The sequence below is a fragment of the Aquila chrysaetos genome, chromosome 12 (assembly GCF_900496995.4).
Source record: "Aquila chrysaetos chrysaetos chromosome 12, bAquChr1.4, whole genome shotgun sequence".
Taxonomy (NCBI): Eukaryota; Metazoa; Chordata; class Aves; order Accipitriformes; family Accipitridae; genus Aquila; species Aquila chrysaetos.
This window is the reverse complement of record NC_044015.1, coordinates 39,750,435-39,774,509: the sequence shown is the minus strand read 5'-3', so window position 1 is coordinate 39,774,509 and position 24,075 is coordinate 39,750,435. Positions and strand designations below refer to the sequence as shown.

The following is a 24,075-nucleotide window of genomic DNA, read 5'->3' as shown; positions in this document are numbered from 1 at the left end:
AATACCTTTTTTCCTATGGAATAACTACGTATTTGACCAGTGGGCAATGGCCAGCAGCTCAGTCTGCAGGTAGGGCAATTTAATACCTACATGCAGTGAAGCACTACCCAAAGGAAGAGAAGTTAAGTTGCTTCATCAGTAAAGATTGTCCATCCAGACCTCTAAATGAGGGAAGGATACCATGGGAGAGATAAAACGCTTCTGCGACCAACAACGATACTCACAGTCTTTAATTTTATGTCTTCAACTGGAGAAAACCAAATAGTCTGGATTCTGTCATTTCCTCACTTCTGAACACTTGCATTTGCCATTAATGCTCTTTTAATGCATTTTGTTGTAAAAGACACAGCAAGTAAAGCCGGTTGACCACCTTGACCTCTGCATCACTGGCATGGAAGTAGCATGAAATCATACTGGAGATATTCAAAAGCCACCTGGACAGTCCTGGGCACCTGGCTTGAGATGGCCCTGCTTGAGCAAGGGGAGTTGGACCAGATGACCGCCGGAGGTCCCTTCCAGGCCCAACCATTCTGTGATATTCCTACCTCAGTGACCCATATACTTCTTGGGTATGAGGATTCCTAATGGTTACTGAAATAGTTATTGAACCTAATGGTTATTAAGAAAAAACCTGCCAGTGTGAATGCCCATTAGTTCCATTTCAATGCTATTTGCATAACACTGAAATGCTTTTAAAAGACAAAAACCTGAGCTGTGAATAATTGACCACTGGTGTGAACATGAGACGTCTGTACATGCCTAATGCACAACCCATTCCTTTGTAATACAGGATGTTTTGACACTGGATACATACTCACTGGGGACCAGAATGAGATCACTACATCCTTTCATGTAAGTAATCGCACTTCTGCCCACTGGTGACACACCTTTAATTTGATCGCAAAGGTAAACAAGCGAGGTAGTTACTAAAGTCTCTTTGAACTTCAGTTTATTTGAAGTTTAGCATTTTTGAGATGGGGAACATCACTTTCCTTCCACTGAAGAAAAAAATCATTTCATCTCCAACTTGACAGGGAGAGGAAGTAGGGCAACACCACCACTTTGGAAAATGCTACTTATAACATGGCTCATGCACACAAATCCCAGGCCTTGAGATAGATGTGATTAATCACAGATGGTGCATCTTTCAAGTACTGCTAGCAATACTTAACATTAGATCAAACAAACACTGCAAGGAGTAACTCGTGAGATATAAGAAAACTTCAGTGGACCCTTCTTTGTGGGAAAGTATTGATGCAAAAGGCTCTACCTTTCCTCTACCAGGAACTACCTGGTCTATGATATGCACAGAGGAAAACAGTACCATGAGTCCTTTCAACTGGTATACACCCAAAATTCGTCAATTTTAATTTTTTTACCATTAGAATTTGGTGCCAGGGACAGAATGAACATAAATTTGAAGGAGAAAGTAATTTTCCTACCCTACTCCAGTATGGTATAAACCTTCATACCATTTATCACACTTAAAAAGAAAATAATAAACTTTCAGATGGTGCTATTATTATAGCAAAACAAGTCTTTCTTGTACTATGTGTATTGAAAACCCATAATTACAGAACTGTTAGACAATGACAAATGCTTAGACAATTCTGAGTACTTCCAAGGTATCTCCAGGCAGTCAAATTGCTCTTTCTCAAGTCAAGAAATGTGAGAAAATAGGTGGTTCTGATGGCACAGAGAGTTGCTGAAGGATGGAAAAATCACCACCCATGGAGAGCAGTAGGTCAGCATATACCTGCTCTTCAGTGAATGCTTCTCTCTAAAGGAAAGATCCCCAGGGATGGCTGATTTTTTTAAACTGCTGAAGCAATCATGATGTGGGGAACCACTGCAGGTACTGCAGCGAAGTGTCACTTTGCAATAGCCAAAAATCAGATGAAGTGTAGGAAATCTGCGTTTTCAACCTGAAGGTGAAGCAAGGAGATAGGAGAAAAAGTGAAGACAAAATACTCTACTTGCTAACAAGCTCTCTTGCCTTGTGCGTGAACTTGTGCCAGACACGACTAAAGAAAATAAGTATTTTAAGTTACAACAGATCAAAACAGATTACAGCATGAAATTTATTTTCAGGATGGGGAATATCCCTGTCATCTGTAAAAACACATATGGTAACTTTGAGGGGGTTTTGGTTTTTTTTTTAATGTAAGGTGTGAATTTCCCTGTAAAACCACATATGCACTACAAGGATAGATTTACTGTCCCCTTCCCGCCTTTCAACAGTCCCTCCCTAAGCATAGCTTGTGAACATGCTGAGAGCACAGACTTCACTGACAAGACATTAGTTTTCACAGGCCAGTGATTTTTGTTTCACTGAAAATACATTTACCTGCCAAAGGCCAAGTTCTCAGTTGGCATAAATCAGTGCAGCTCCTTGCCTCAGCCACCTAATTCCATTTGCAGGCTTTATTTAAGGTTCAAATGATAGCTTCACATATGCCTCTCCCTCTCTCCATATGAACCCTGCTTCGTAGTTAAAGGAAACACTTACCTCTAGAAGTTCATCGCCAATATGCATCCTTCCATCTCGTCCTGCAGGTCCATCTGGATTGATACCAACTACAAAGATGCTCATACGAGAGCGGTCCTTGTTGCCAGCGAGACTCAGTCCGAGCCCATTTTTGTCTTTCTCAAGCTCAATAATGTGCAACTCTCCTGGTAGATCAGCATATCTTTGCCTGATTTTTTCTAGAAAGATCAAACATATAATGAGTTATAACATAAAATAACTTACATGCAGATGTTGAAGAACACATACAAATATGCTAGAAATTGATGGCTTCTCAGCATTTAGTCTTTGTTAACAAAGGTCTTTCCAGCACAGACTCTAAAATGTCATTTGCTGTGCCTGTATCACTCGCACAGCAAAATGCAGCATCAGCTGCAAATACTATTCACATTAAAACTGCACTGTTTTAATTATTTGTACAACAGGCTGGTTCTAAACCAAAAATTTTTGAAAGGAGGGTAAACAAGGGAATTCCAGAGGCACCTCAATCTTACCTTACAAGAACTATCAATTTCAGGAAACTCTCATAAAGTTAGAGCTGGTTAATTAACCACTGTGGGAAACTGAAATGCTTACACTGCAAACATACTGCAAACTCACATCTCAAGGTAGAATCTTTTACTTTTGCTTCTTTCTGGTGACTCAGGAATATGCTTACCATGCTGTGCTTAACATTATGTGCTACTGTGCAGATGATTACTCAAAGCAGATGTCAGTGACAATGTATATGAATGATTACATTTTTAAATGCAGCCTCACTTGGCATTAAGGTAGTTATTTGTCTTTCATCTACATTTCAACCATTTCTGTGACAGAGTGCAGTATACTTGCAAAGTTATTTGGAGCACACTGTATGCCTGCGGACGCTGACAGTTTAATCTGAATGTCTTTTCACCACTGGCATGAAAACATCTGTAACTACTGTTTGTGAGGGTCAATCACAGAAAGTGTGAATTTTTTTTCCTGTCTGATTGTCCTTTGCAGATTTTAAAGCCAGCTTCATAACACCACCTGCATCCAATGCTTCAGCTGGGCCACGCATTAAAAAAAGGCAAGTCAAAGTATTTTGCTGTGGCTGGATGTCACCTTTAGTATAGAGCCCAAGGTGAAAGAAACTGCTGCATTATGCATTAAGAAGAGGAATAAGAGATATTATATGTTCAACTATATCCCTGCGTCAGCAGCAGTAGCTAGATCAATATTAGCTATTACCATTCTACCAGGGAAGTGTATTTTAATAGTATGATTTAACCACTGTAGTGAATGTTCCCATGACAACAAGGAAGAGGGGAAAGGGCTGGGGAAGGTGAGAGGGAAGCAACTAAAAGTGAATAAAAACTGCTGAGAAGTCAGACAATGAAGTAGAGGTGTTGCTTCCACGGCCCCTGTGCAGGCTGCCGGTGTGATTTAGCCAAACTTGGGTCCACCCCAGCGGCTCTCCTCTCAGAGGGTCCTTCTTCAGCAATTCTACCAGCAGCCCCTCGTGCTTCGGCAGAGACCGCTGGGACAGGGGGAGCAGTCTCCCGTCTCCAACCCTAGATGCACCCGAGAGCATGACGTACACTCAGAGCAACACAGACAAGAACCAGCTCTCCTGTTGCTGTATTTACAGGCTGGCATTTTCCTGCCGTGCTCAAAATCCCTGGTGGCCTGCAGCCTGAGCCTAAAAACCTGGGGGCGTATGTTAAGGGTGAGATGTAATCCCTGGAAAGCTGTAAAGCCCTACAGAGGTCTGCACAAAATCAGAATATCATAAAAAATTAGAAAACTCATTTGTTACTATCAATTATATGCCAAAAATTCATATAACTGCATTAAATGGTAATCCATGTAGCTGCACAGTTCTTTAATATATTTCTTAACTAATGGGGTCAAAATGTAATTAGAGGTGTGATTTGCTACTTGAATTTGGAAAGTGTTTTTTTTTCTGCTTAGTTTGCAGGATACCTCCTGCCGAAGAAAAGCAAGCGAGGAAAGGTCTTGAAAACAGTGCTTCTGAAAGTACAGCAGATGCAAGCACATACACAGCCACACACGTTTTCTTCACACTGCTGAGGTTTAATATTCTTTTCCCATTAAGCGAAGTCCAGACCTGAAGAGCACTAAAACATTTTCTGCCCACCACAATTAGACAAACCACTCATTACAGCACAGCAAGTAGCTGCAGCGTATCCCAGCCATAAGAATATTAAGAACAAGTCATCAGCAGAAAAGGGATTTCTTAGCAATTGCACTTTTGTGGATAAAGCAAAGAATCAGTGCTCTGGAGGGATGCTGTTGACTGATCGTTGCTTTGCCACAGCTCCTTCCCTTGCTTGTTTTACATGGACAACACATCTCACTTTCATTTGCTAGGAGCAAAGCGCACGTTTAAAGCATGTTTTTAGCAACGGGTACTCGGATGCACAGAAAAGAGGTGAAGGGGCAAGGAGAACACACACGCTTAAACGCTGTACAGATGAAACTGCGCATCTTCAGAGACTGCTTCAACACTCATTTCTTCCTTGTCAGTAAAACTACTTAAAATTCCCCAACACGAGCCTGATGCAGGAGCTGCTCTGCGACACTCTGCACATGGACACATATAGCTCGAGCCTCTATCTGCAGACAGGTGCTGTCTGAGACTACCAGTATCAGGAAGTCTGTAAACTCTGCAGCACTTCCTCCTGCTGGAGCAGTCCAAAAATGAGTTTTCTCACATGGGAAAAATGTTAGCTGTTCAGAAGTACGCATATATTCCCTTCCGATGCTGGGCTGAAACTAAAAGTAAGTTTTAGTCTTCCAAAAATTAGTAGTTAGGGCAATTGCCTGGGATGAGGCAGAGCCCCACTAAAGTTTCTGGTCTCCCTGCATTGGGCCAGCACTGGCCGATGCCTAGCTCAGCACTCCAGCTGTGCCAGTAATCCCCCACTGTGGGAACAAGTCTTTGGGTAAAGAAAAATTTATCTGGGCAAAAACCAGAAACCAACTCCAGGGGTCATCAAGTTGCTTTATTTGTTAAGAGCATTTTTTTTTTTTTTTTTTCCCAAAGGGTCTTCCCTGCTCCCTGGGTTTGAAAAAAATCCATGCTTACAACAGAAGGAAACCTGTGTGGACCAAGCCCTTCATTAAATTATCACATTCATTTACGAAGCAACTATTTGAAACGGCTGAGGTGACTGGAGTGGTAAAATAGTGGGAGACTACAGGGGAAACAATGAAGATGCTACGTGCCAAGCACTGCTTCCAGCCCGGCAGGAGGGCACCGTTATCGAGTGCTGCCGGAGAAGACGCAAGCATGTGTGTACATGTTCACGCACGTAGGGACAAGCAGAGATACCCCTGCTTCTAAACGCAAGCCTCCCTTAGCTGGGCATGCTGTCTGCTTCTAACGCAAGCCTCCCTTAGCTGGGCATGCTGTCTCCTCCCTGAAGAACAGAAGGTTCTGGCTCTCGCAAGCCCCACCTCCTGCAATTAAACACTTCCAAGGGCTGTCCTCACCAGCCAGCCTTGCAGTGTAAATGATAACGCGCTATTCCCAGCGGTGTCATTGCGTTACTCATCCAATCTGCATACAAATATCCTTTGGGCATCCAGCTGACTTCCTATAACATTGTAATCGTATTCTCAGTTTGCCTCTTAATAAGAATCTCATAAGATTATTTTAAACAAGTATTTACTGCTTAAACAAACGTGCATCTAAGGCATCTTCTTTTTAATGCCTTTTTCAGCTGTTTTTTCTCCCCTCCAGCTGGTATCACTTTTCAGTTCTCTGCCTAGCATTGGGGAGCCAGTTAGCATCTGCTTTTGCAAAGAATTCCATTATCTGCCTTCATTACCAGATACTTTACACAAGGCAATTGTAATTCTGTTGTTGCTGCATTACACATGGGACACGGCGTTTCTTGTTTTGGCACTACATGGAGTTGTTTCCACATTCGGTGACAATATGCCTATCGCAACTTCTGCAAACATATCTCACCAACGATACTTAACTAGCTAAGGTTGTATCTAGTGTCTTTTAAAAATACTATACAGATGTAACGTGAACTAAAAGCACAAGTATAAGCTCCTGCAATAATATTTCCCAGTTATATTAGCAGACAATTACATTTCAAAGAGAAACCCTGGAAATGGAAGACAACTGCTTTCAAACAATATACTATTATGCTGCTGCATATGTTTCCCTGCTTCAGCCGCTATTCCTATTATATTAAACAGAGAGATAAAAGAAATAAATGGGGACAATATGGTCAGGATATTGGAGTTTGCATGATCTAGTATTGCAACAAATACACAATTTATCTGCACGGAAAAAACAGACAGCACTTCTCAGGAAGGCAAAAGGCTCTTTAAATTACAAAGATATATAAAGCACTTGCAAAGGGCTGAGGAGCATGCTTCCCAAACCTGCTGAAATCTCCAGTTAAATGAGCTGAAAGGGAAGAGGTGTTTCTTTTGAAAATGGTGTCTCTGCGTGATGCAAATTAGAGTCCATCTAGAAAGGTAAAAAGAGGAAAGAAAAAGCTCTGGATGACTCAGCTAGGTGATTGGATTTAGTACCAAATGCTCAGTATTAAAACTGTCAAGGCAAAATACAGAGAAAAGAAAGGGGGAAAAACACCACAAAAAGAGATGACAAACGATATTTGTATATAGAAGGTGATACTGAGGATTTTACATCCCTCTTGCGTTACCTCAGATAACTATTAGCAACATATGCTGGCTTTTGGAGACTTTACAATGGTCTCATTTATCAGCCTGTGTTCATTTTAATGGTTTTAGCTACCATTTTTATCGCATAGCACATAACATGGTTACAGTCTTAGCCTTTTCTGAGATTACTCTGCTTAGACAGCAGTGCTGCAGCATCACAACCACTGTTTTTCATTTAGTAATGATAGATATCAGAATGCAGCCAGCATCCACTACACAGAGCCAACCTTGCATATCAAACAACTAATTCCCTTCTTGATTTCACTATAAACATTAAAAAAAAAAAAAGTAGGGAGTCCCTTGAAAGCTAACCCTAGAGCTGTGAGGGCAGCACGTCCAATTTACTGATTACAATTTACAAGAACCTAAATAAGCATATTGAAGGGACCATAATTGAACAAATGGGGTTTAGAATTCTCCCACTACTAATAATATAATAAGCTTATTGTTTTAATCTTCCCACTAGCCCTCTATTCAGCTGCAAGGAGGCAGACAGTTCTTCAAACCTTATCTCAAAAGCGATGCACTTGTCTGTTTTCATAAGCTTTAAACTGAAAAATAGAGAGAAGAGAATTTCTGTAATGTTTTCTTAAATTCCATAAAATCATTCCAATTCTTCTCTTAGTGATCAGCATGCATGAGAAAAATAGGGCAGTTGTATTCAAAACTGGCAAATCTAAATGGAAGAGCCAGAGATCATGTTATGACCAGTCCCCCTCCCTCAGGTGGTGAGAGGAGAGGACAGAGGCTGCCGGGGCTCACATCTTTGCAAAAGCTGTTATCTCCAAACGCGTGGGCAGGGAACATCCCTGCAGTGGGATGCTGGAGCTGTGGGTTCCCCATCTGACCCAGAAACTCAGCATCCCCTACAACCTCCCTTTGACAGCCACACCATCCCTTTGGCAATGCTTTGCTTCATGTACACCATTTGGAAGTCATTTACCAAAACTGAAGTGATGATTTTTAGAGAAAAATAAACCCCAGCATTTCTATTATTCTTTGGCACACTTCAGTGAATGCTCCCACCTTGGCACGCTTCAATTAATGCTCGCACCCCAAGCCCAAGTCTGTCATATACAAGGAAAGAGGAGGGGAAAAAAAAAAAAAAAAAAAAAAAAAGCTCCGTGGCTGGATTTCTCATTTCTCCCCTTCCTCCCCAAAATACTGTGAGCCAAAATATTATAACATTACTTTTAAGTACATGAGGGAGACAGCATGCACAAGGTGCCACACAGACAAAGCCTTCTTTAGATGAGCAGCTAAAGCGTGGGCTTTGATACTCTCACAAGTACAACTCACCCAAGCTGAAGTGAAAAACAAGCATGCAGTAAACTCTTGTGAGATGATATTCTTACCCTAACTTGAAGACTGCCTCTTTTCTTCTTTTTTCGTGTGAAGGATTTGGGCTATTATTTGTGATATCTGAGTTTCTTTTCTTCTCACTGCTCCCTTCAGCTGAGGCTCCCATTCAATTTTGCTCCTCTCATGCCATGCAAACACTTGCAGCAGCTTCTCAGCTCACACAAGAAAACTCTCCTTCTCCTCCAACACTTTCCTTAAATGGCACTGTCCCCCACATCACTTTTTCTAGAGTGTAAGGTAAAAATTTCTGCTAGTGATTTTTAACTAATCCAGGAGAACAGGTATAATGAGATTCTCCACAATCCACTTCAAGTACCATTTCATTTTGTTCCTGTGAGCAGGTGACATTTAGAAACAGTTATCATTAATTTTTTCTTCCTATTATCAAGGAATCGTCACACTCAAAGACAACAGTGGAGAGAAAAGTGACATTTAGCCCTGGCTGAAAACCAGGGTAACTGCAGTCCGTAACATGAGGGAGCATCTCCAATGCTTGCACTATCTCACATCAACATTTTGAACAAATGGAATTCTTGCCAACAGGTTTTTTTCCTCATTTCAGGCCCAAAGCTTCATTCTAAAGATGCAGTTTCATTACAAAACATTTAAGTTCTCCGAAGAAGAGATATTGTATGTTTTTCTTTTTTAATTAGATGACAAGGACATGATGAGTCTATTCATACCAATGTTTACCTGAGATCTTTAACATTTTTAAAAGGACATTTAGTGAAAGTGTGGTAAGCAGAGCATCCTGATGCTAATAATTGCTGATTACAAGGGAATCTGCCCTCCCCTGCACACAATACTTCCACTCATTTGCCTTTCAAATGACGCATTAACCCTCATCAGAGCACTCGGGTTTCCTCAGAAGTGACCTCCTCTGGGTGCTGTGATCTCGCAATCAGTCTCTCCGGTGGAGCGCTGACGCTGAGCTCGCAGTTCCTCCGCACCAGCTGACGATCCCGCAGTCTTACAGGCTTTGGAGGAAAGGACTGGCAAAAGCTGCCCGTGTGTTTCTTGCCTGCTGTCCTGGGACTGATAAACTGGTGGTTTCCACTAGATGGGAGACACACCAAATGGGCTAGCTGTTGGAGCATCATACTGCCACTAGTTGATTAAATAGAGTCAAACAGCAACAAAGACATTTTTCTTTTGATAAAATCCTCTATGAGGATACAAATAGCTATGTGCAAAAATATATCACATCATGGTTGATGTTTGGGCCCACAAAAGGCCCAGCTGAAGGCATTCTGAACTAATTACATCCTTAAAATGTGGGGTAGCCTCAAAAGACAGCTGCTGTAGACCCTATTTTTAAGCTGTTGGAAAGATAACTGAGAAAAATCCCATAAAAAAACCCTCTACTGTATAATATTGCAGTATATTACATTGTACCATGCAGTTTAAGTCATCTAAGGGCAAAATACTGCAGTCTTCAGAGCTTCCCAGCCCACTCAGTGGTGATGGCACCGAGCAGCCTGGAGATAAGGCTCAGTTATCACAGCTGCCAGGCTCACGTACGCTGCACCTCCCGAGAGGAAGGCAGTCTTGCTCCTGCTCTGCTGAGGCTTGCCTAACATAGTTCTCCGGGAAGCTAGGACATGTTAACAGTATAAGAACATTAGAAAATACTGATTTCCATCTGCAAAGTCTCAAGGAAATTTGAAATAGCTCTAAGTGCACGTTGCTTGCACTTCTGGCCTGCTGCACAGCAGCCGCCTCCTGGCGTCGGCATGCCCACCAAGTGTCAGAGATCTGTAAGGATGCATGATGTTCACACACAAAATCAGATTCCCAGATGCTGTGACAGATGATGTTTTAATGACCCATTTTACAATGCAGTTTTGGAAAAAAATCACACAATTGGGATAGAAATTTCTTTTCTAAGCTACTCCTTCTGGTAGGAGCAGGTTTTCTGGTCTGCTCCTGATCACATTGCTCTGCTAGGATCTATAATCCATTCCCTACATTTGTATTTGAAAGCTGCTCATTCATTTGATGGAAGAGCAAGGGTGTCTGAAACCGAACAAAGAATATTGGGGAATTCTAATCCATTGCTTTTCTGCTTAGTCTCAACACGAATAAATGAGTATTGTGAACATTTAAATTCTTCCTCCCTTGACAGTAATACAGCGTAACTTGATCTGACAGTGTTTCATCTTTAAATAACGATGTTCCCACAAAGCAACTGGCACAGTCATTACCTTGGAATCTTTCTGCACTGAGTCTAATTAAAGAGAGCGGCATCAGACTATTGTCAAAAACTGGAAGTTTGTTACCTAGCAAAGGCTGTTACGGGCCCAAGCGCCAACTTTCTCAGTGATAAGTAGTTGTGAAAGGCAGCACAGAGGACACCTCTCAGAAGCCAAGGTGATGAGACATTTCTGACATAGCAATTCGTTCTTAATTTAAGAACCTGCAATGAGAGCCTGAACGTCCTCCATCTAGAGGGGGACGGGATGAGAAAATGGGGACACTTTTGGACTTACTAATAAAGACTTTTTGACCAGCAAACATAACCCGATGAGCCCAAAGATCAAAAGAAAACTCTTAAAGGAAGGTCACCAGGGGAATTGCCACCATTTGTGAAATGTAGACAAAAAACCGTAAAGCTTAAAAAAACCCCCCAAACAGTTGCACTAACAAGCCATAAAAATAAAAAAGACTAAACACCTGGTTGTGAAAGAGAAGGTGAAGAGGAGGAAATGATACTGTACAGCTGGGATAAGAGATGGTGGAGAGGAGATGGCAGGAAGAATGTCTCAGCCGAAAATGATCACTTGCTTTGCCATAGCAGCACAGCCTTGCAACGCAACAAAGCTACGTAAAATCGGTGTGACTTGACAAGGACTAAATTAAATTTTTTGATTAAAAAACCTCACCACAGTAGTTTAAGTTTGTTGGTACAGCAATTTTTAAATACGCTGTGACAGCGATTACAAAAGATTAAAATTGGATGAGTCATCTGGGACTGTAAAGCCCGGGAAAACACCCACAGACCTATGTTGGAAAATATAGTGCAAGTCTTAACAGTGAGAAGAACCAGGGAAGATAGATCATGATCAGCTACTTTAGTTGTGATTTAATTCAACTGTGATCTTAACGATAAATTTTAATCCTCTTCAATATTTTCAGGTTTTAGTTATTTTGCTAAGAATTGATTGTAACTAGTTTGTCACTACAAAAATACATTTACCTACAATAAAAGATTGTATTTATATTGTATGTTCCTTCTTTAGGCCAACTATGGGGATAAAATGCTATATAAGTATTTAAGGAAATATAAAATTTTCTATACATCTGTTGAAATGCTCAAGATTTATCTTGTATGTCAGATATTGTGAACAACATTTCTTCTATACTATATATTTTTCCCAACAATATATACTGTTTGTATTTGGACAGAAATTAGAATGCAATTAAAATATAAGCAACAGCTTTGTAATAAAAATATTGCATACAAATATGCCAATTGTGATTAATATAAGAAAAATGGTTTTATTGAAGTGTTTTCATTTAAAGCCGGAATATTAAACAAAAGCATTGTTATTCACACAGTAGATAATGGAGGTTCTGTGGTGATCAAACCCATTTTTAAATGGCCTAATTTCCACTTTGTCAAAGATTTCCTTTTGTCTGTCTTTGGGCCTTCATGAACACCTAGTTAACGATAAACACTGTGCAGTGACCTCGGAGGAGGTTCTGCCATCACACCATGGCCACAAACACTTCCATAATTTTCCAACTGACAACTCTCAACTTCACACTCCTAGTTTTTATTCACAGACCAGAAAAGAAAAATATCCTTTTTCAGCTCCTAGTAAGTTGTTCAAGTTTGATAAGCTATTTTTATTCCCACTGAATTAGTTGAATAAGCTGTAGAGAGAATAGGTCTTTGTTTCAGGCTGCTGAAGAAAAGTCAAAAGCTGGCTTTTTACTACAGTCAGTTCTGGGTCCAGATTTCTCTCAATTCTCTGGGTGCACACATACTTTTCCTGAACAGTTTTTTCACTTAAATTATGCTAATAGGTTAGAGTATGCTCAGATCTTTATGTAGATTGCCATTTAAAACTTACAATGCATGTTAAAAGCAGAAAATGTTTGATTTAAATTAAGCACAAATCCAATTTAAATAAAAAAGCAGCTGAATATTAAAAAAGATGCGTATCCAGCTTTTAGAGGACATAAGCTGATAGAACATACTCCACTTATAGAACAGACCTGACCAGCCCCACAACACTGTTGAGTATTGTTTATCTCTCTCTCTTTTTTTTTTTTTTTTTTTTTTAATTTAGGCAGCAATACAGAATCAGTATTTTGCTAGGTTCATACCTGGTTAGTCTTTCATCAAACTGATTACAGCTCCTCAAACACTTACAAACTATCTGATGACTTTTAGGATCCTCTGTGCTTTTGCACAGGACACTGAAACCATGCTCTCTAATTCCACAGTGCTGCTGAAAGGTCTGTCAGCTACCTGAAGATCATCCCTGCACATCCACCTCATCACTGCACACTTCTGTATATGAAGCCAAGAAACGAAATATTAGATAAGAAGAACAGGGCCAGCCCACCCATACCTTCCCACATCATGCAATGCTCCTACAGAGGCAAGAAATTTCAAAAGAGTAAGTCTGGGTTGGTTCTAGGTCCTGTTTTTTTGAGGTATCAAATGGCACTTGAGCCATTTTCAAGCTTTTTACAACATCAAGCAATGCTTAGAGGCTTTGTTTAAGTACAAACCTGGGTTTCCCAATGTCATGGCTCGCCTTTGATTGCTGAGGTAAAATGAAAATGAAAAATGACTGCAACACCTGGCAATGCTGCAGACTACCAATTTCTGTGCCTTAGAACAAAACAAATACATATCTAGAATTTCACTTTAAAGCCTCTTCTATTAACAAAACCCCAATAATAATTAGTCTACTATATCTTTCTGTATCTTTAGCTATCGTGTATATTCCATTTATGATGTCTAATGTATTAATCCTAGTATTACATGTAAAACCGGTACACAAGCTAACAGTATAGCCACCACTGGGCAACTGTTGGCTTCAAGTCCAAAAGAGACCTGCAACTCGGAAGAGAGAGACCTACTGCCACATCTCCGAATGAGATTTCTGATACACAAATTGGCTCTCCCATGATGAAGACAGTACTTCTGGCAACATCTGGTAACACTAATCCACAGGATTCCTTTCCCAAGCCAGCCACTGAGCTACAAGACTCAGCCAAGACCAAGTGCCCGTGTGCTGCTGCGTTCCCGTCTTTAACACGGTCCCGTGTTCCCCTCCAGTTTCAGGAGAAGCAAACTGCAGCTCCCCTTTAGGTGCTTTGGTTTCTTGTCAGCCTGGTCCAGCTGGCAGTGTTGTGCAGAGCAGTATTTGCACAGCCCACACCTTCTCATCACTTGCTTCACACTCAGCCTGTACGCTTCGCTGCTGAGGTGGTGCCGTAGCTCAAGCTGTATCTCAAAGTGAAGACCTTTTCCAGCCTTAGGGAGCAGAGGATGAAAGAAAGGGAGCCACAGCACAGCACTTTAATTTTAGATCATGCGTTTAGCCCATGAGAAGACCCATGTGAAGCAGAGCTGAAGGAGAACGTCCTCCCTCACTCCTCTGTTCAAGGCAGCTCTCGTGCTCCTCAGACTCCTCTGTGAGCCTGTGCAGGTCACCAACCCACCAGAAAACCATTCCTCTTTAACGGTGGAGCAGTTTTCGGCTGTGTGAGTTGAACAGGCTGAGGAAGGGAAGAGCAACAAGCACCCAAGTACCCTAAACAACTGGGGAAGGTGGGAGCTCCCCCTTTCGCCTCGCAGTTAGATGGTCTCATATTGTAGAGCTTCAGCCTGAGCAATAGCAGAACATTAGAAGAGGATGACAAAGTATACACTTCTCATATAGCTGAACAACTAAAATGCAACCTTCCAGGCTGAAAACATACCATTTGATTAATGCTATTATTCCAAAAGAGAAAGGCACCAATCAAATAAAGAATTAACTCGAATGTCACTTCTTAAAATGAGAAAGGAAGGGTTTATTACTTGGAATAATTTTAAATTGTCCTATGTGATACAAAACTGAAAATATGTATGCTGTGCTAATAAGAACACAGATTTTTCTACCACTGAAAGTGTCAGTCAGACAGCAACTCTTGCATTTACAGAGTCAACTGCCATTTTCCTTTTCCATCAGGTGAGGCAGGGGGATCTGGACAGATGAATGGATACCAATCCCTCCCCCAGCAAAAATCTCCATTTAGTATCACTGTGAAATCATAAAACAGTTGTATACTCTCCCTAAATAAGCCATACATCTTATCTAATCAGTTGTCTTGAGAGTCTATACAAAAAGTTAATCAGTTTATGCTGCACTTATGACATCATAAAACTTGACAGATTTGATTAAATAAGACAATATTTTGTATCAGAAATTATATTCTGATTGTTTTTAATTTCTCCAAAAGATAGAGTCTGGCAGACCTGTTTTCTCTTCCACAAAGAGTAAAATAAGAGGATTAGGGTCAGACACCTTTGCTTATACCACGTTTCAAATAAGAGGTGATAAACAAGGCGTTCATTTCTCTGTGGAAGAAAAATAAAATCACAGACAAGTGAACACAGTATTTTAACATGTTTTTTTTATTATTACCAAAACATGTTATTAGGTAACAAATAGCTTGTCTTTAATGTATTTAATGAAGTAAAGATATTAATGCATTAAGCTTTGGGCATTTTTTAAATGAACACAATTATAATCAGGAAATTGATGATGTATGTGAATAGAGACTTGCAATATGTCAAGTACTCTCTCTTTTCCTTCTGGCAAAACAAATCCATCTCCAAGGATTTATCCAAGAGGAAGAGCTAAACAGATAAACTTCACTATATTAAACAGGCTTACTTTTTCCACTCTGGAGGAGGAAATCAACTAAGAGAAAGTTAAAAAACAAATGCTTGAGGGAAAAATAAGAGTGGAGTATGGTAGTTTTTACTGCATTTAGCCCTCAAAAGGGATGATTCAGATGCATCCATGACTTGCTCCTCAGGAATAAACACTGTGTTTTGGGTAAGCTGGAACTCCATGGATCCTGCTTTTTATTTTATTTTATTTTAAAATTTAGATGGCCATCTAACCCCTGCAAACCGTGGCATGGTGCTCCAGAAGGCTCAAGATGCTTTGTGTATCTTAACGACAGATGGCTAACCAAGACATCCAGCAGACGGTAACCAAGCTGGAAGAGACGCCAGGTCTTCTGAACTGCAGTCCGGGATTATGCTCCAGTGTTTATTAATTATATTTTAATATCTTAATATAAATTAAGTTTAATTCTAATATGGTAAATCATTCTATTCTGTTTTTGTATAGGAACAAAGCTTATGCAATCATACCCTGTGCAATCCAAGCTCCTGCCCCAAAAACTTTGAACCTGCTGGCCAATTTGAAGCAAATCTGATGGTGGACTGGGGGTCTCAAAGGTACTGTAAAAGGTTCATGAAAATAGGCAGCCGTGCAGAGAAGAGAAACCTGATAAATACCCTGACTGGGGGAAAGGCTTCAGTGTGAGATCACACTTTATTAAAGCGTCAAAGAATTCACATGAGAGAAAGCCCTTAGAAATGCTCCAGCGACAGGAAAAACTTAAATCGGAGCTCACACCTTCCTCAACACGCAAGTCAGTCGAATGGGAGACACAAATCTGTAGGAATCCAACTTCATTAGCTGCAGTACTCGCAGAAGTACTCGTTAAAATCTTCACAACTCCGCACTCAAGTCCTGGCCGGAGGCAGCACAGAGAGCACCCAACCAGTGCCTCTGTCCTCCCCTCAAAACGTCTCTTCTGCGTCTCTCCAAGCAGAGTACAGAAATTGGCCAAAAAGGAAAAGGGGAAGGTCTGCCAACACACGGCTGTCAAGGGACAGGGAGGACGGGCTGAGCAGATGCACCAACTGGCTGCTACACAGACCCGTCCAGGGACGACGAAGGGGTTAGCCCATTGGTTTGCTCCGATGCCAAGAGCCATCCGCTCACGGTGCCAGCAGCTGCCGCGGGTGCTGCTCGCTCTGCCCTTCCGAGCCGGCGCTCTCCCTGACGCATGTCGCTGTGCAAGTCCTGTCCATTTACAACGCCACAATATGCCTCCTGCACGCACAAAAGAATGACCACATCATTCTGTCCCTGAAAGGCTTCGCTGAACTCCCCATTCCTCACAAAATCCCTTTCAACCTCTTTCTTGGCCCTCGCTCATAAGCTGCCCATGCTCATCCTTGCATACAGCTCTACTTACTCCCTCGTCCATCACATCCCAGTCTCATCTCATTTATTCACCTTCCACTCTTCTCCCAGCCCTTCAGTGATACCTCACTACATACCATGCTGTCAGGCTGTTGACTTAACAGCCTTCTTCCCTTGAAAAACAGTATTTAAAAAAAATCACATCTTCTATACTTCTAACAACTCAATCCTGAAATGAGCTCTTGCTGTAAAAATTACTGCATTGTCTATTTAAATACATTAATGATACACAACAAAATTATACTGTATTAATCCTCTAATAATCTGTCATATCCCTAAGAGAATAACAGGTTACAAAATGGAGGGGAGTACAGCCAAACCTTAGGGGGTTTAAAACAAATTTTTTTGCCAAACACTTGAAAGAAATATAGTTTCTAGTTCAGAACACTGTTTGCATTGAGGTTTACAATTCAGTGCAGAAAAATGTCCAGATTTGAAGTTCCAAGTTGCAGGTGAGCCTGGCTCAGGGGGCAGGAGGGTCAAGCACCAAGAGAATCTCATCCCTCCTCCTTCCCTGGGCATCCAGCCGATCTGCTGCAGCTGATCGACCCCACTGACTGCGTTACAGAACAGTCATGGCTTTACCAGACCAGACAATTTCAGGACCATTACACACTGTAGTAGTATATGATACACTTCACTGTTGTTTTAAGGTACAGCAAATGCTGCTGCTTGCTGTTTACTCCCAGAGCACCTGGAGGGATGGAGACTTAGTAGCATAATATCTTTAAGAACCATTTGGATGGTGTAATCCCTCTCTGCTCTCACAAGCACAGCATAAAGAGCCATAACTGTGTGCACACATGCATGTGCACACATAAACAAAAGCCTTGTGCCTTCATACTCTCTGGCATTTCCATCCAAATTCCTCCCAATTTAGGTATGTGGTTCAACTCTAAGTAACAGCACATTACAAGTATGAGAACTTATGTTCAATGTCTTGTAATATTCCCAGGACCATCACACCTGGTGATGACTTCCCACCTCACTTTATAGAGGACCTGGTTCAGTATACTACACAAATTTGACATTTACAGGTCAAAAAATGCTACTTAAGCTTACGGTTCTGAAATCGCAGATAAAACACATAAGTATTTATAAATACGTGATAGCTAATACACTTGGTGAAACTACCTAAAGCATTTAAAAAACACCCCCAAACAACCATTAAAAGCATTTGCTATCTACAGAACAATCACAAAATGGTATGACAAAGTCAAGGTTTACCACTCCTGGCTTCAGACAACATACATAATTCACCTGTAGCTCTGTCCCCTGGCAGGAGTACAGTCATCACCTGAACAGGAATTCCCAAATTTAGCTCACTCAGCTACTGCTGTTGGGACGACAGTGGCTCCTGGCTCTGTGCTGGCCTGTCTGCATAAAGACATGCAGAAGTGTAGGGTCCTCCTCTGCATTTAAACCATGTCCTTCCCCCAGACCAGGACCACAAACAGTCCCCTTACCTGTCCTAGTCTCCTGTTGCACGTTCTAACTCACAAACCCCCTTACTCCACTTTGCTCCCCCTTCTCCCTTATCTCCTCAAAACGACCCCAGAATATGACACCAACATCAACTCTGCTCCTGCATCTTAAATTACAGCTGTGGATCCTGGCAGCGGCTGGTTCCCACAGCACGGGTGGTAGGCAGGGCAAGGACAGAGCTGGGACCACACAGCACCAAGATGCCACTGGCCAGGGGTACCTGATGTGCCATCTGCCTGTTGGAAACACTTTCCCATTCACCGAAGTAATCTGGATTAATGGATGTCTCGATGGAGGTGCTCATCCCTCGCCTCTGCAGAATGGGTGCAATGGCTACAGACTCTGCCCACGGACACAGCTCTCTACATTGGGAAGCAGAGATGGAGAAGCACAAGCCATGATCTCTAAATACTGATGAAGCAAACAGCCATGCCCATCATTACACTAATAATAAAAGGCTCATTATTATTTCTGGGGTAGCAGAAAGAACTACCTGCCCTTTAGCCAGTTGCCACAACATCTCTTCTAATTTCAACACGGCAAAAGTATTTTGAATTTGCTGATAAAATAGAGATGTTCTTCTGATGCAGATAGCAGTCTCTTGTACACACGCACATATATATGCATATGTGTGTACAGATCTCCTTCCTAATGTCATTAGCTTGCAAGTAGTTTTCAATATGCATGTGGCCACTACCAGGCATAAAGAGAATTTTTAATAGTCTGTCACAGTGTACTATAGCTAGCATACCTACAGATAAATATTCTGGATTGCTCTTTGCATGTCAGCTATCCTGATAAAGAGCAATTACATACCTGCTCAAAGCAGAAGGTAAATTGATGACTAGCCTCTAAGTCACTACATTGAATGAGGAAGAATCAAGTCTTAAGATTGAGGAGCAAAAGATAACTTCAACTTTCTCAAACAGTTAAAGAAGTTATTCTGGACAGCTGTCTCAATTACTGTAATACTGTGGAAAACTAGGTAACATCTGTAAAGAATAAAATTATTGTCATTTAACATTTTTACTTCCCCTTCTGTTAGAGGCTTACTTCCACTACATATTTGGAGCAGCTACTGTTTAAACCAAGCAGACCATTTTGGAACAGAGCTATTATGCAAATAATCTAGTCTGTATTCTAACTAAAAGCAATGCTGTGCTAGTCTGGACAAGACATGATGCACGGTAGAGTTTCTTTTTAATTTTTTTTTTTTGTGCAGTGGAGCAACATCATTTATGATGGTAATGACGAAAGATACCTTCCTATCTAAAAATCAGACGTTCAAGAATATAAACACATAACCACCTTTTATGAGCTGGTGTTTGTCTTTCATTTATTTATTGAAATATTTACATCCTTTTTACATATTTATAGTTGCAAGTCATTGCAGTGATATTAAGTGCTCTTCAATGAGAGCAATATAAAAATCTACTTCTATTATCCTCTCTTAGCAAGTTTGTACCTGTGTATGCAGATTTATACCGCAGACATTATCTTCTATCTGTAAGTTATATGAAATTACTTATCTGTAACACCTGAGTAAGATCAAAGATCCCAAACAACATAAGCCACCTGCACCATGCCTTAGACAATGTAATAACCTTAAAACATCAAACCAGTATATTTCATGCCTAGCATTTTAATGCTATTCTCTGGATACCTGGCTTGTGTTGGAAGAAAAGATCATACCTAAGAACAAATGCAATCTAAGGCAATATTTAAAGATTAGATTATCCTTCATTGCCAATAGCTCATTTGTTTACTATCACATTGCTTTATTCTTGTTTTGCCTCCTTATACCATGAAAATGCTGAATATTCAGTTTAGATTCCCCAGCAGCTTTTTATTTTAGTCTAAAAACATTTACCTAACACATTCTTAACAAGCAAAGTGAAGAAAATTCAGCCATCTGTCTCTACATTACAATAACAGTTATGGAAGAGTAGATTATTCTATATAGCAAGAAATTTAATGCTAGGAATTCTTAGACTTTAAGCACTGCGTGCTCATGTCAGTTTTGTATATAAGAATGTTGAACACCAATGTACACAGAAACAATGATTTATAAGCAAACACAGGACAAAATATTTTAAAGATATTAAATGCATTCAATATTCCAATCATGCTATATGTCCATGCTTCAAACTGAGAAAAAAAATGATCTGTGCTATTATTTTCTTATCTCCAGCACTTCACTAGTTCTAAATTATCACTAAAAACACTTAAAATGACTTGCTGGAAACAAACACAATATAGAGATAGATCTGAATCCTTACCTGGGAAACCCCCTTGTACCATTGCTGTACCAGCATGTACTTCAAGATATCTGCATTCCTGACAAACATTCAATGCTGTAAGCAGCTCAAATCCTCATCATACACAGACTCAGTGCTTGTCTTTCTTCTGACGACCTTGGGCCTATTTTTCTGAGATTTTTCTCTCCTTAAGGGCAAACCGTCTGTCTGTTTCTATTATGAGATGCCATCAATTATATTAATTTCAAGCTACCCACAAGCTAACAGTTACATCTGCCAGCAGACGAAAGCTGCCTATGAAAGTATGCAGGGAGAAGCAGATCTCTGGTTTCCCACATCTGACCCACTGATGCTCTACGGCTGCTGTTTGTGCACTGGCTTACTCTGCTAGCATTCGAATGACATCTCTATCCCCAAACACGAGTCACCTCAAACGTTTGTTTATATCCCTGTTAGCTGCAGGTACTATCTTGCTTAATGACCCACTGCATGGCAAAGTAGCAGTTAATAGACGATATTTATCTAAGCATCCTTTTCATGCAAGCTACAGGGGTTAAAAATGAATTTCTCTTAGTTAAATGGCTTCATTGTGTTATTTTCCAATGCTGCAAATCTTGCAGTTTCCCAACGCTGATATGTGTTCATGGCGCAGGGTTTGGATGTTTTTTTTAGTGTCAGAAAACAAAACCAGTCTGTCATTATAAGCATAAGAAAGATTCAAACTTCATCATAACTTCTATTTTGCTGAAACCCTAAAAAAGCAGTATTAGTTTTACTGCAATGAGTGCTGAACTGAAACATTGAAAAGACTCAAAATCCTTCATTTAGTAATTAAAAAAAGCAAAGATATAATCTCTCTCTAAATTTATAAACATAATTAGTTATTTTGGGAAGTCCTTACTAATTCTCTATTCCAAATGCTACATTTAAAACAACTCAAAATACTCAGTTATTTTGTTAATACCATTAATTTGTTCATTTTTAAAGTTCATTGTCCTTTCTTTAGAATATGTATCACAGCACATACAAAGCCATCTGTTCAGAGCATTATGTACAAGCACACAGTAAAAAATACAAGAAGTCCCAGCTGCAATTTTACTATTAATTCATCAAAAATGTAATTTCCTTTTGCAATACTTCATCAGATGATGAGAACTGTGCATGTGATTCACAGAGTAAAAAAAAAAAAAAAAAAAAAAAAAAAAAACAAAAAAAAGAAAACTAGCCCAATAACAAAAACCCAAACTAACCCACAACCTCAAACTACAATGACACCAACATCATAATCTATCCTCATGTGGCACAACAGCTTGTGAGTCTGCCTAGCCCTTCTGGATCTGATATTAGGGCTGGTTACAAAACTTACATATTTTAGCTAATTATGGGTCAGAACAAGAATGGGAAAAGAAGATTAGCACTACAGAGTCACATTAAATAGAGATTAACACAGAGCTGAAAAAATGAAACCCACTGCTCTATCTGTCTAATCCTGGCTCTTGCATCATCTTTGGAAATCCAGTGTACTAAATACACTTGTTACCACATTTAAGAATATTAAATATTGCAATTACTATTTTTTCAATATTTTATTTTCATAAATCTTGAAGTATTTTTCCAAGCTACATCTTACTCTTTGAACATCATCTCTATTTGCTGTTGATTGCAGTGACATCTATTGGAGAGGCAGTGTTTGGCTACACAAGCTGCCTCACCTGAAGATCACGGTTTTCGGGTGTCCCCCCCAAATTTAAAATAAAATTAAGAATTGCTTTTCCGTTGTTTTAGCACAGCTTTGCATAAAACAGACTCCAAACAGTCAGATCCTCAATAATTGTATTATTTATCAGTGGTTTTGTTTTTATTTAGTAATTGTTAAGAATTCTGGCATTTTTCCAAAGTGCCAATGATTGTTTTCCCATCGTCGCCCACAGCAGTACACAGACACTTCCCGAGGCTGTACTTTTGCACACCCCATATACTTGACCATACCTTCTACAAAGTCTCAGCTGAACTCTATTCCTTTTTTTCATCTTTTAATGAAAGTCACCATCCTCTCACGTGAGTATGGATATCATTGACACTATGGAAGCTGCTAAAAACCTTAGGTGTGATAAGGGCACTCTGCTCGCATGCCCAAGCGCTTTCTAACCCCAACCCTACCTAGACAACAGGCAGTGTGGGTTTGTCTGAACCAACCTACACACATGAGCACACACAGACTCTCCCCTCTTGCACCCTACGCAGCCACAGATCTTATCGCAATGGGGAATGCAGCGTGGAAATACTAGAGAAGTTTTTAAATCACTTGCTTTGGTACAGAAAGCACCATTCCTCAAAAAGCATTTTAGGAAGATAAATCATTATGCTTTCTTACAGCTTCATTGATTTCTACATTATCTAGAGACAAAATAAAAGGAAGGGGGCATTATTATCTCCTTATTAGATACAGTTAAATATCCTTGCAGACAGGAAGTCTGAGCACAGCAGTATCTAGTCCATTATCTTAGCCACCTTTCACAAATTTTTTTTTAATCTATTTTTATTTTTTCAAACTTAGTTGAAACCAACCTGATCAATCTCAGTCAACTAACTAGACAAAAGATTTTACTAAAAAATATAATATCAATTGAAATTAAGGATTCCAAGTTCTTTCAACAGTTGTCTTTTTAGTTTTCTTATAATGGTTTTTAAGGTCTTTCCTATCTAACTTATGATTGCTTCAATTCAATCACAAAGTATATCTAAATTGTACAGTTATGAATGCCCCAAGGAAAACCTTACAAAACATTCCATTACAAACTACTCTGCCCATACATTTCCTCTGCTTCTTTTTACTACTAACCCCTCATTATAGTAATAAGCCGCAACAGGGTGCACATTAGTCTATTAGCAGATTCTTAGTGCACACCTACAGCCATCCGCCACTCAAGGAAAACACACCAATGCCTATTGATGCAGTCTGTAGCACAGCTGCTTGCAAGTACAAATAGCTCCTTTGTATGCTCTCACCTCCTTTTACTTGTTTGGATTAAAAAAAAAAAAAAAAACAAAAAAACCCAACCAACAAAATCCTATTCAAAGCCTAATGTTTTTAAGGTTTGGGAAGCCTAAAAAACCTCTTCATGGAGATTGACCTTCTCCAAAACAACCTCTGCTGTGGACAAGCGTTTCCAGCGTGGGAAGGAAAAACTCCAAACCCATGTTGTAACATTTTCAGGTCTGCAAGATGAAACATTTTGAAGGCTCCTTTCGCAGCAGGATGCACATGCTGCAAGTTTTACAAAACTATTTTAAAGCTTAAACTGAAAGCCTTAAAACAGCAAAGTCAAAGCAAAGAGTAAACAAAACCCACATCACACAGGGTTAGAGCTGCATACTCATAAAGACTTGACAGTATCACTAGAAGAAATAAAACAAGAGGAAATACTATTTTCAACTTCCCTTCAAAGTCTAG

The 24,075-nt window shown here is 40.1% G+C and overlaps 1 protein-coding gene across 11 annotated transcripts in view; it reads right to left on the bottom strand.

The window, feature by feature from the left end:
- PATJ (PATJ crumbs cell polarity complex component) overlaps positions 1 to 24,075 on the bottom strand; it is a 156,869-nt gene that overhangs the window by 60,293 nt on the left and 72,501 nt on the right. For all 11 annotated transcript variants that reach the window (XM_041127550.1, XM_041127551.1, XM_041127546.1 and 8 more), the window contains one exon: positions 2,510 to 2,706. In XM_041127550.1, coding sequence (XP_040983484.1) covers positions 2,510 to 2,706 — 197 coding nt within the window. The remainder of the gene's footprint in view (positions 1 to 2,509; positions 2,707 to 24,075) is intronic.